Below are 12,173 nucleotides of genomic sequence, written 5' to 3'. Positions count from 1 at the left end.
TTGCTACCCTGAGTAAGTCCCTTATCTTCCAACCGCGAGTAAACTCTGTCCCTGAGAACCTTCTCCAGGAGTGTCATGCCGTCTAATGTCAGGCTGATGGCCTATCATAATCTGGATGATCCGTTTGCCTTGCAGCAGCGTTAGGTATTTGTTCAACCTTCTGGGGGAGAGGGGAGAAAAATCTCTGCCAAGTCACCTCCCTACGTATCCTGGGATCAATCCCATCAGGCCCTGGGGACGGAGCCATCCTTAACGCTCTTCAAGACCCTCAACCACACGCCGTTACCCTCTTGCTCGGAACATAGCTGTACGTCGTCCTAAATTCCGCCAACCGGTGGGTATTCCATGACCCTGTCTCTCTTGGTCCTCCTCCCTTTATATACCTGGAGGGTCCAGCCTGCATGCTGTTTGCTGAGCTGAGGATATCCTTGCAGCAGAGCAGGATCCCAGTAACACTCGGTCGTCTGTTTTCCTGCAGAACCGTGAGTTACAGATAATGCGGAAACTCAATCACCAGAACATCGTGAGACTGCGTTATTTCTTCTATTCCACCGGCGAGAAGGTAGGAGAGGCTGGGTCAGGGACACTGAGGGTCAAGGGTCAGGGGTCACTGTCACCTGGCAGGGTAAGGTCACTGAGGGACAGGGGGTCACTGTGACCTGGCAGGGGCAGGGGGTCACTGAGGGACAGGGTCACTGTGACCTGGCAGGGTAAGGTCACTTAGGGTCAGGGGGTCACTGTGACCTGGCAGGCTAAGGTCACTGAAGGTCAGGGGTCACTGTGACCTGGCAGGGTGAGGTCACTGAGGGATAGGGGTCACTGTGACCTGGCAGGGTAAGGTCATTGAGGGACAGGGGGAGGGGGTCGGAGGGTGAGTGTACGGAGGGGGGAGGGGAGGAGAGGAGTCGGAGGGTGAGTGTACGGAGGGGAGGGGTTCGGAGGGTGTTTGTACGGAGGGGGAGGGGGTCGGAGGGTGAGTGTATGGAGGGGGAGGGGAGGGGTCAGAGGGTGAGTGTACGGAGGGGGGAGGGGGGTCGGAGGGTGAGTGTACGGGGGGGAGGGGAGGGGTCAGAGGGTGAGTGTATGGAGGGGGGAGGGGAGGGGTCAGAGGGTGAGTGTATGGAGGGGGAGGGGTTTGGAGGGTGAGGGTAGAGTGGGGGGAGGGGTTGGAGGGTGAGTGTACGGAGGGGGAGGGGAGGGTGTCGGAGGGTGTTTGTACGGAGGGGGAGGGGAGGGGGTCGGAGGGTGAGTGTAGGGAGGGGGAGGGGAGGGTGTCGGAGGGGTGAGTGTACGGAGGGGGGAGGGTGTCGGAGGGTGAGTGTACGGAGGGGGGGAGGGGGGTCGGAGGGTGAGTGTACGGAGGGGGAGGGGGAGGGGTGTCGGAGGGTGAGTGTACGGAGGGGGGAGGGGAGGGGGGTCGGAGGGTGAGTGTACGGAGGGGGAGGGGGTCGGAGGGTGAGTACGGAGGGGGGAGGGGAGGGTGTCGGAGGGTGTTGTACGGAGGGGGAGGGGGACGGAGGGTGAGTGTACGGAGGGGGAGGGGAGGGGGACGGAGGGTGAGTGTACGGAGGGGGGAGGGGGGACGGAGGGTGAGTGTACGGAGGGGGGAGGGGAGGGGGTCGGAGGGTGAGTGTACGGAGGGGGGAGGGGGAGGGAGGGTGGAGTGTACGGAGGGGGGAGGGGGACGGAGGGTGAGTGTACGGAGGGGGGGAGGGGGACGGAGGGTGAGTGTACGGAGGGGGGAGGGGAGGGGGTCGGAGGGTGAGTGTACGGAGGGGGAGGGGGAGGGAGGGTGAGTGTACGGAGGGGGGAGGGGGACGGAGGGTGAGTGTACGGAGGGGGGAGGGGGACGGAGGGTGAGTGTACGGAGGGGGGAGGGGAGGGGGACGGAGGGTGAGTGTACGGAGGGGGGAGGGGGACGGAGGGTGAGTGTACGGAGGGGGAGGGGGAGGGAGGGTGAGTGTACGGAGGGGGAGGGGAGGGGGGACGGAGGGTGAGTGTACGGAGGGGGGAGGGGGACGGAGGGTGAGTGTACGGAGGGGGAGGGGAGGGGGACGGAGGGTGAGTGTACGGAGGGGGGAGGGGGACGGAGGGTGAGTGTACGGAGGGGGAGGGGAGGGGGACGGAGGGTGAGTGTACGGAGGGGGGAGGGGGACGGAGGGTGAGTGTACGGAGGGGGGAGGGGAGGGGGTCGGAGGGTGAGTGTAGGGAGGGGGGGAGGGGAGGGGGTCGGAGGGTGTGTGTACGGAGGGGGGAGGGGAGGGGGTCGGAGGGTGTGTGTACGGAGGGGGGAGGGGAGGGGGTCGGAGGGTGTTTGTACGGAGGGGGGAGGGGAGGGGGACGGAGGGTGTTTGTACGGAGGGGGGAGGGGGACGGAGGGTGAGTGTACGGAGGGGGGGAGGGGGACGGAGGGTGAGTGTACGGAGGGGGGAGGGGAGGGGGGTCGGAGGGTGAGTGTACGGAGGGGGGGAGGGGGTCGGAGGGGGGAGGGGAGGGGGTCGGAGGTCGGAGGGTGTTTGTACGGAGGGGGGGAGGGGAGGGGGTCGGAGGATGTTTGTACGGAGGGGGGGAGGGGGACGGGAGGGTGAGTGTACGGAGGGGGGAGGGGGTCGGAGGGTGAGTGTAGGGAGGGGGAGGGGAGGGTGTCGGAGGGTGTTTGTACGGAGGGGGAGGGGAGGGTGTCGGAAGGGTGTTTGTACGGAGGGGGGAGGGGAGGGTGTCGGAGGGTGTTTGTACGGAGGGGGAGGGGAGGGGGTCGGAGGGTGTTTGTACGGAGGGGGGAGGGGAGGGGGTCGGAGGGTGAGTGTACGGAGGGGGGAGGGGGGTCGGAGGGTGAGTGTAGGGAGGGGGGAGTGGAGGGGTCAGAGGGTGAGTGTACGGAGGGGGAGGGGAGGGGGTCGGAGGGTGTTTGTACGGAGGGGAGGGGTTCTTTGACAGGGAGTGGGAGTGAGGAGGGGACAGGTGTTGGTTCGCGTGGGGCCAGTGGGTGCTGGGTGAGGGGTCAGTGTCTTGTTCTCCGTACTGGGCTGGGGGCTGGGGGTGATGGACTCCCGGGGCTGGGGGCGATGGACCCTCGGGGCTGGGGGCTGGGGGCGATGGACCCTCGGGGCTGGGGGCGATGGACCCTCGGGGCTGGGGGCGATGGACCCTCGGGGCTGGGGGCGATGGACCCTCGGGGCTGGGGGCGATGGACCCTCGGGGGGGGGGGCTGGGGGGCGATGGACCCTCGGGGCTGGGGGCGATGGACCCTCGGGGCTGGGGGGCGATGGACCCTCGGGGCTGGGGGGCTGGGGGCGATGGACCCTCGGGGCTGGGGGGCGATGGACCCTCGGGGCTGGGGGCTGGGGGGCGATGGACCCTCGGGGCTGGGGGCGATGGACCCTCGGGGCTGGGGGGCGATGGACCCTCGGGGCTGGGGGGCGATGGACCCTCGGGGCTGGGGGCGATGGACCCTCGGGGCTGGGGGCGATGGACCCTCGGGGCTGGGGGCGATGGACCCTCGGGGCTGGGGGCGATGGACCCTCGGGGCTGGGGGCGATGGACCCTCGGGGCTGGGGGCGATTGGACCCTCGGGGCTGGGGGCGATGGACCCTCGGGGCTGGGGGCGATGGACCCTCGGGGCTGGGGGCGATGGACCCTCGGGGCTGGGGGGCGATGGACCCTCGGGGCTGGGGGCGATGGACCCTCGGGGCTGGGGGCGATGGACCCTCGGGGCTGGGGGTGGGCGATGGACCCTCGGGGCTGGGGGCGATGGACCCTCGGGGCTGGGGGCTGGGGGCGATGGAGCCTCTGGGCTGGGGGCTGGGGGCGATGGACCCTCGGGGCTGGGGGTTGGGGGCGATGGACCCTCGGGGCTGGGGGTTGGGGGCGATGGACCCTCGGGGCTGGGGTTGGGGGCGATGGACCCTCGGGGCTGGGGGTTGGGGGCGATGGACCCTCTGGGCTGGGGGCTGGGGGCGATGGACCCTCTGGGCTGGGGGCTGGGGGCTGGGGGTTGGGGGTGATGGACCCTCGGGGCTGGGGGTTGGGGGCGATGGACCCTCTGGTCTGGGGGTTGGGGGCGATGGACCCTCGGGGCTGGGGGTTGGGGCGATGGACCCTCGGGGCTGGGGGTTGGGGGCGATGGACCCTCGGGGCTGGGGGTTGGGGGCGATGGACCCTCGGGGCTGGGGGTTGGGGGCGATGGACCCTCGGGGCTGGGGTTGGGGGCGATGGACCCTCGGGGCTGGGGGTTGGGGGCGATGGACCCTCGGGGCTGGGGGTTGGGGGCGATGGACCCTCGGGGCTGTGGGGTCTGGGGGCGATGGACCCTCTGGGCTGGGGGCTGGGGGCGATGGACGCTCTGGGCTGGGGGTGATGGACCCTGGGGGCTGGGGGTGCACTCTCTGATAGGGTTAGGGTTACTGTAGATGTTTTTTGTGTCCAACAGAAAGATGAGGTTTACTTAAATCTGGTTCTAGACTACGTTCCAGAGACAGTTTATCGAGTTGCCCGACACTTCAGCAAGGCCAAGCAACAAATCCCCATGATTTACATCAAGGTGAGTGTTCACTCTCACTCAGCTTCGAGCGATGGACCACCCACTCTCCCTCAGCACTGACCCTCCGACAGTGTGGCACTCCCTCAGCACTGACCCTCCGACAGTGCCCACTCCCTCAGCACTGACCCTCCGACAGTGCGGCACTCCCTCAGCACTGACCCTCCGACTGTGCGTCACTCCCTCAGCACTGACCGTCCGACAGTGCCCCCTCCCTCAGCACTGACCCTCTGACAGTGCGGCACTCCCTCAGCACTGACCCTCCGACAGTGCCCACTCCCTCAGCACTGACCCTCCGACAGTGTGGCACTCCCTCAGCACTGGCCCTCCGACAGTGCGGCACTCCCTCAGCACTGGCCCTCCGACAGTGCGGCACTCCCTCAGCACTGACCCTCTGACAGTGCGGCACTCCCTCAGCACTGACCCTCCGACAGTGCCCACTCCCTCAACACTGACCCTCCGACAGTGCCCACTCCCTCAGCACTGACCCTCCGACAGTGCCCACTCCCTCAGCACTGACCCTCCGACAGTGCCCACTCCCTCAACACTGACCCTCCGACAGTGCAACATTCCTCAGCACTGACCCTCCGACAGGGCCCACTCCCTCAACACTGACCCTCCGACAGTGCAACACTCCCTCAGCACTGACCCTCTGACAGTGCCCACCCCCTCAACACTGACCCTCTGACAGTGCCCCCCCCTCAACACTGACCCTCTGACAGTGCCCACCCCCTCAACACTGACCCTCTGACAGTGCCCACCCCCCTCAACACTGACCCTCCGACAGTGCCCACTCCCTCAGCACTAACCCTCCGACAGTGCCCACTCCCTCAGCACTGACCCTCCACAGTGCGGCACTCCCTCAGCACTGACCCTCCGACAGTGCCCACTCCCTCAGCACTGACCCTCCAACAGTGCCCACTCCCTCAGCACTGACCCTCCCACAGTGCGGCACTCCCTCAGCACTGACCCTCCAACAGTGCCCACTCCCTCAGCACTGACCCTCCGACAGTGCGGCCCTCACTCAGCACTGACCCTCTGACAGTGCCCACTCCCTCAGCACTGACCCTCCGACAGTGCGGCCCTCCCCCAGCACTGACCCTCCGACAGTGCGGCACTCCCTCAGTGCGGCGCTCCCTCCCTTCAGCATCACACAGACAGTTTGATAAGGTTGCTGACTGGGTGCTGTTCCGAGGGTGTTCTGCTGGAGATGGCATGGGGAGGGGGGTGTAGGGGTGGGGGGGGGACAGCTGCTGTGGGAGAGTTTCTGCTGCGCGGTCACTGTGTACTGAAGAGCTCCTTGCTTTTTCAGGTGTATGTAGTGCAATCGTGGACCTGGTCTCGTGGTTTGTGCCAGGGTAGAATGGTGCAGGCTGTGGATCATCTGTCAGGGTACACTGCACGTGTTTCTCACTGCTTTGTTGCATGTACTATCCAGAATTTTAATTCTCCCCGCGAGAGGGCCGGCTGGAATTGTGTGTCTGACACCGCTCTCTCTCTCTCTCTTCTCTCTCTCTCCCCCCCCCCCCCCTCCCCTGCTCTCTTCTCCCCCCCCCTCCCCTGCTCTCTCTCCCCCCTCCCTTGCGCTCTCTCCCCCCCCTCCCCTGCTCTCTCTCCCCCCTCCCTTGCGCTCTCTCTCCCCCCCTCCCCTGCTCTCTCTCCCCCCTCCCTTGCGCTCTCTCCCCCCCCCCTCCCCTGCTCTCTCTCCCCCCCCCTCCCCTGCTCTCTCCCCCCCCCTCCCCTGCTCTCTCTCCCCCCTCCCTTGCGCTCTCTCTCCCCCCCTCCCCTGCTCTCTCTCCCCCCTCCCTTGCGCTCTCTCTCCCCCCCTCCCCTGCTCTCTCTCCCCCCCCCTCCCCTGCTCTCTCTCCCCCCCTCCCCTGCTCTCTCCCCCCCCCTCCCTTGCGCTCTCTCTCCCCCCCCTCCCTTGCGCTCTCTCTCCCCCCCCTCCCTTGCGCTCTCTCTCCCCCCCTCCCCTGTGCTCTCTCCCCCCCTCCCCTGTCTCTCTCTTTCCCCTCTCTCCCCCATGCTCTCTCTCTCTCTCTACCCCCCCCGTTCTCCCAGGTGTACATATACCAGTTATTCCGCAGTCCTTGCGTACATCCATTCCCAGGGGGTGTGCCATCGAGATATCAAACCTCAGAACCTGCTGGTGGACCCTGAGACAGCAGTGCTGAAGCTCTGTGACTTCGGCAGGTAGGTGTCTTCATGTGTCAGGGCTCACCTCCTGCCCGTTCAGGGGCAGGTCAGCCACTTGGGATAGAATCCTTCAGCCCAACAATTCCACACTGACCCTTTTGAAGAGTATCCCACCCAGACCTACTCCCTTCTGCTATTACCCAACATTTACCCCTGACTAATGCACCTAACCTACACATCCCTGAGCACTGTGGGTAATTTTCCCATGGCCAATCCCACCCTAACCTGCACATCCCTGAGCACTGTGGGTAATTTCCCATGGCCAATCCACCCTAACCTACACAACCCTGAACACTGTGGGTAATTTCCCATGGCCAATCCACCCTAACCTACACATCCCTGAGCACTGTGGGTAATTTCCCATGGCCAATCCACCCTAACCTACACATCCCTGAGCACTGTGGGAGGAAACGGAGTACCCGGAGGAAACCCACGCAGACACAGGGAGAACGTGCAAACTCCACACAGTCGGGAGTTGAACCTGGGTCCCTGGCGCTGTGAGGCAGCAGTGCTAACCACTGTGCCACCGTGCCGCCCACAAAGAGGTGTTGGATTTGATGGGGGGGAGTATTTGGGCTGGAAGGGGTTAGGGGGATTTGTTGCTGCTAGCTATGTGCAGAGCACTGATGGAGGGGCTGGGAGGGGATTTGGTTCACTGTCCAGGCTCACAGGGCAGACGCTGGGCTGCGAGACTTGGCACCGTGCCTCAGGTGGTTAAACAATGGATGAGCCGAGCCAGGCTGGGAATATCCTCCAGCATCCTACACACACACACGATCCTGGACAAACATGTCCGGCCTCGGTGGGGTTTGACCCGGGTGGATTTTGAGGGGGTGTTCAGGCGCAGTCGCTCAATGGGAGTGGGGGTGAGGAGGTGGGCCCGTGCCCCCCACACTCAGTCAGTCTGGGATATTTGCAGGCAGTGGGCAATACAGCGTCATGGAGTGAGGAGAGCTCTGAGGGTGGAAGGGGTTTGGAGGGGTGAGTGTGCAGGGAAAGCCATGGCTGGGTTCGGCTGGAGATGGGGGGGGGGTCTGTCCCACTCCACGCTCCTGTGTTGATAGGGAAGGGTCAGAATGGACCCAGGGACACCACTGAGAGGGTACATCAGGGGGTGGGGGAGATATCGAGACTGTGCCTCACCGAGGGGGGAGGGGGAGATACCGAGACTGTACCTCACCGAGGGGGTGGGGGCGATACCGAGTCTGTGCCTCACCGAGGGGGAGGAGGAGATAACGAGTCTGTGCCTCACCGAGGGGGAGGGGGAGATACCGAGTCTGTGCCTCACCGAGGGGAGGAGGAGATAACGAGTCTGTGCCTCACGAGGGGGAGGGGGAGATACCGAGTCTGTGCCTCACCGAGGGGGAGATACCGAGTCTGTGCCTCACCGAGGGGGAGAGGGGAGGGGGAGATACCGATCCTGTACCTCACCGAGGGGGAGGGGGAGATACCGAGTCTGTGCCTCACCGAGGGGGAGGGGGAGATACCGAGTCTGTGCCTCACCGAGGGGGAGGGGGAGATAACGAGTCTGTGCCTCACCGAGGGGGAGGGGGAGATACCGAGTCTGTGCCTCACCGAGGGGGTGGGGGAGATACCGAGACTGTGCCTCACTAAGGGGGAGGGGGAGATACCGAGTCTGTGCCTCACCGAGGGGGAGGGGGAGATACCGAGTCTGTGCCTCACCGAGGGGGAGGGGGAGATACCGAGTCTGTACCTCACCGAGGGGGAGGGGGAGATACCGAGTCTGTGCCTCACCGAGGGGGTGGGGCAGATACCGAGACTGTGCCTCACCGAGGGGGAGGGGGAGATACCGAGTCTGTGCCTCACCGAGGGGGAGGGGGAGATACCGAGTCTGTGCCTCACCGAGGGGGAGGGGGAGATACCGAGTCTGTGCCTCACCGAGGGGGAGGGGGAGATACCGAGTCTGTGCCTCACCGAGGGGGACGGGGAGATACCGAGTCTGTACCTCACCGAGGGGGAGATACCGAGTCTGTGCCTCACCGAGGGGGGAGATACCGAGTCTGTGCCTCACCGAGGGGGAGATACCGAGTCTGTGCCTCACCGAGGGGGAGGGGGAGATACCGAGTCTGTACCTCACCGAGGTGGAGATACCGAGTCTGTGCCTCACCGAGGGGGTGGGGGAGATACAGAGTCTGTACCTCACCGAGGGGGAGATACCGAGTCTGTGCCTCACCGAGGGGGAGGGGCGAGATACCGAGTCTGTACCTCACCGAGGGGGAGGGGGAGATACCGAGTCTGTACCTCACCGAGGTGGAGGGGAGATACCGAGTCTGTACCTCACCGAGGGGAGGGGAGGGGGAGATACCGAGTCTGTACCTCACCGAGGGGAGGGGGAGATACCAAGTTTGTACCTCACCAAGGGGCGAGGGGGAGATACCGAGTCTGTACCTCACCGAGGGGGAGATACCGAGTCTGTGCCTCACCGAGGGGGAGGGGGAGGAGGAGATACCGAGTCTGTACCTCACCGAGGGGGAGGGGGAGGGGGAGATACCGATCCTGTACCTCACCGAGGGGGAGGGGGAGATACCGAGTCTGTACCTCACCGAGGTGGAGGGGGAGATACCGAGTCTGTACCTCACCGAGGGGGAGGGGGAGGGGGAGATACCGAGTCTGTACTTCACCGAGGGGAGGGGGAGATACCGAGTCTGTACTTCACCGAGGGGGAGGGGGAGATACCGAGTCTGTGCCTCACCGAGGGGGAGGGGGAGATACCGAGTCTGTACCTCACCGAGGGGGAGGGGGAGATACCGAGTCTGTACCTCACCGAGGTGGAGGGGGAGATACCGAGTCTGTACCTCACCGAGGGGGAGGGGGAGGGGGAGATACCGAGTCTGTACTTCACCGAGGGGAGGGGGAGATACCGAGTCTGTACTTCACCGAGGGGAGGGGGAGATACCGAGTCTGTACCTCACCGAGGGGGAGGGGGAGATACCGAGTCTGTACCTCACCGAGGTGGAGGGGGAGATACCGAGTCTGTGCCTCACCGAGGGGGAGGGGGAGGGGGAGATACCGGGTCTGTACTTCACCGAGGGGGAGGGGGGAGGGGGAGGGGGAGATACCGAGTCTGTACCTCACCGAGGGGAGGGGGAGGGGGAGATACCGAGTCTGTGCCTTCACCGAGGGGGAGGGGGAGGGGGAGGGGGAGATACCGAGTCTGTACCTCACCGAGGGGAGGGGGAGGGGGAGATACCGGGTCTGTACTTCACCGAGGGGAGGGGGAGATGGGGAGATACCGAGTCTGTACCTCACCGAGGGGGAGGGGGAGATACCGAGTCTGTGCCTCACCGAGGGGGAGGGGGAGATACCGAGTCTGTACTTCACCGAGGGGAGGGGGAGTTGGAGATACCGAGTCTGTACTTCACCGAGGGGGAGGGGGAGGGGGAGATACCGATCCTGTACCTCACCGAGGTGGAGGGGGAGATACCGAGTCTGTACCTCACCGAGGGGGAGGGGGAGATACCGAGTCTGTGCCTCACCGAGGGGGAGGGGGAGATACCGAGTCTGTGCCTCACCGAGGGGGAGGGGGAGATACCGAGACTGTGCCTCACCGAGGGGGAGGGGGAGATACCGAGTCTGTGCCTCACCGAGGGGGAGGGGGAGATACGAGTCTGTGCCTCACCGAGGGGGAGGGGGAGATACCGAGTCTGTACTTCACCGAGGGGGAGGGGGAGATACCGAGACTGTGCCTCACCGAGGGGGGAGGGGGAGATACCGAGTCTGTACTTCACCGAGGGGGAGGGGGAGATACCGAGTCTGTACTTCACCGAGGGGGAGGGGGAGGGGGGAGATACCGGGTCTGTGCCTCACCGAGGGGGAGGGGGAGATACCGAGTCTGTACTTCACCGAGGGGAGGGGGAGATGGGGAGATACCAAGTTTGTACCTCACCAAGGGGGAGGGGAGATACCGAGTCTGTACCTCACCGAGGGGGAGATACCGAGTCTGTGCCTCACCGAGGGGGAGGGGGAGATACCGAGTCTGTGCCTCACCGAGGGGAGGGGGAGATACCGAGTCTGTGCCTCACCGAGGGGGAGGGGGAGATACCGAGTCTGTACCTCACCAAGGGGGAGATACCGAGTCTGTACCTCACCGAGGGGGAGATACCGAGTCTGTACCTCACCGAGGGGGAGGGGGAGATACCGAGTCTGTGCCTCACCGAGGGGGAGGGGGAGATACCGAGTCTGTGCCTCACCGAGGGGGCGGGGGAGATACCGAGTCTGTACTTCACCGAGGGGGCGGGGGAGATACCGAGTCTGTGCCTCACCGAGGGGGTGGGGGGGATGTTTGTCTCCTGTGTACATGCTGCCTTGTCTGTGTTGTCCTGAATCCACCGTGAGGACCCTGTTGGCCGTGTGTGTTTACTGGTCCTGGTTACTGGCGCTCCATTGATCGCTCCCCTGTGTGTCGGCCCACGGGGGGGGGGGGGGGCTCGTCAGTGCGGATCTCCCCTTGTTCCAGGGTGGGCATGTCTCACATTGCACACAACAGCCTGGCACTGAATGTGTTCCCCCTCGCCCAAGGCCTGAGGGTTGGCGCACAGGGACCGGTGTTGGTTGTCTCCCATGGATTTACCGGCCACGGGCTCTGAGCTGGAGAGTTGGGGCAGCATGACGGTGAAGGTCTCCATGCGGCCTGGCTGTGGGCCTGGCCTGCCCTGAGCCGAGCGGCAGAGGGGCACCGAAGGAGCTCTGAGTGCGCGGTGTCGCGGTCGGTAACCATCGCTCTGTTCGGATTGCAGTGCAAAGCAGCTGGTGAGGGGCGAGCCAATGTGTCATACATCTGCTCACGGTATTACCGAGCACCCGAGCTCATCTTCGGAGCGACAGACTACACCTCAAATATCGGTGAGTGCTCACGGACAGCGGGGCCAAGGAATACCAAGGAGAGAGAGAGAGAGAGAGTGAGCCCACTGCCCAGTCCAGAGAGAGAGAGAGAGTGAGAGAGGGCCCAGTGCCCAGTCCAGAGAGAGAGAGAGAGAGAGAGAGAGCCCGCTGCCCAGTCCAGAGAGAGAGAGAGCCCACTGCCCAGTCCAGAGAGAGAGAGAGAGCCCACGACCCAGTCCAGAGAGAGAGAGAGCGTACTGCCCAGTCCAGAGAGAGAGAGAGCCCACTGCCCAGTCCAGAGAGAGAGAGAGCCCACTGCCCAGTCCAGAGAGAGAGAGAGCCCACTGCCCAGTCCAGAGAGAGAGAGAGCCCACTGCCCAGTCCAGAGAGAGAGAGAGCCCACTGCCCAGTCCAGAGAGAGAGAGAGCCCACTGCCCAGTCCAGAGAGAGAGTGAGCCACTGCCCAGTCCAGAGAGAGAGAGAGAGAGAGAGAGAGCCCACTGCCCAGTCCAGAGAGAGAGAGCCCACTGCCCCAGTCCAGAGAGAGAGAGAGAGAGCCCACTGCCCAGTCCAGAGAAAGAGAGAGAGAGAGAGAGAG

At 64.8% G+C, this 12,173-nt stretch overlaps 1 protein-coding gene across 1 annotated transcript; it reads left to right on the top strand.

The window, feature by feature from the left end:
- Positions 1 to 478: 478 nt before the first annotated feature.
- LOC140474898 (glycogen synthase kinase-3 beta-like) lies at positions 479 to 11,652 on the top strand (the record flags this gene model as incomplete). The annotated part of the gene is made up of 5 exons (XM_072567738.1): positions 479 to 562; positions 4,430 to 4,540; positions 5,850 to 5,929; positions 6,599 to 6,730; positions 11,491 to 11,652. Coding segments are annotated over 5 exons (569 nt in total), but the record flags the coding sequence as incomplete, so codon positions are not given.
- Between the last annotated feature and the right edge of the window lie 521 nt (positions 11,653 to 12,173).

The sequence above is a fragment of the Chiloscyllium punctatum genome, unplaced genomic scaffold (genome assembly GCF_047496795.1).
Source record: "Chiloscyllium punctatum isolate Juve2018m unplaced genomic scaffold, sChiPun1.3 scaffold_1251, whole genome shotgun sequence".
Classification (NCBI taxonomy): Eukaryota; Metazoa; Chordata; class Chondrichthyes; order Orectolobiformes; family Hemiscylliidae; genus Chiloscyllium; species Chiloscyllium punctatum.
The sequence above is the reverse complement of the archived record's forward strand: the minus strand, read 5'-3'. Positions and strand labels throughout refer to the sequence as shown.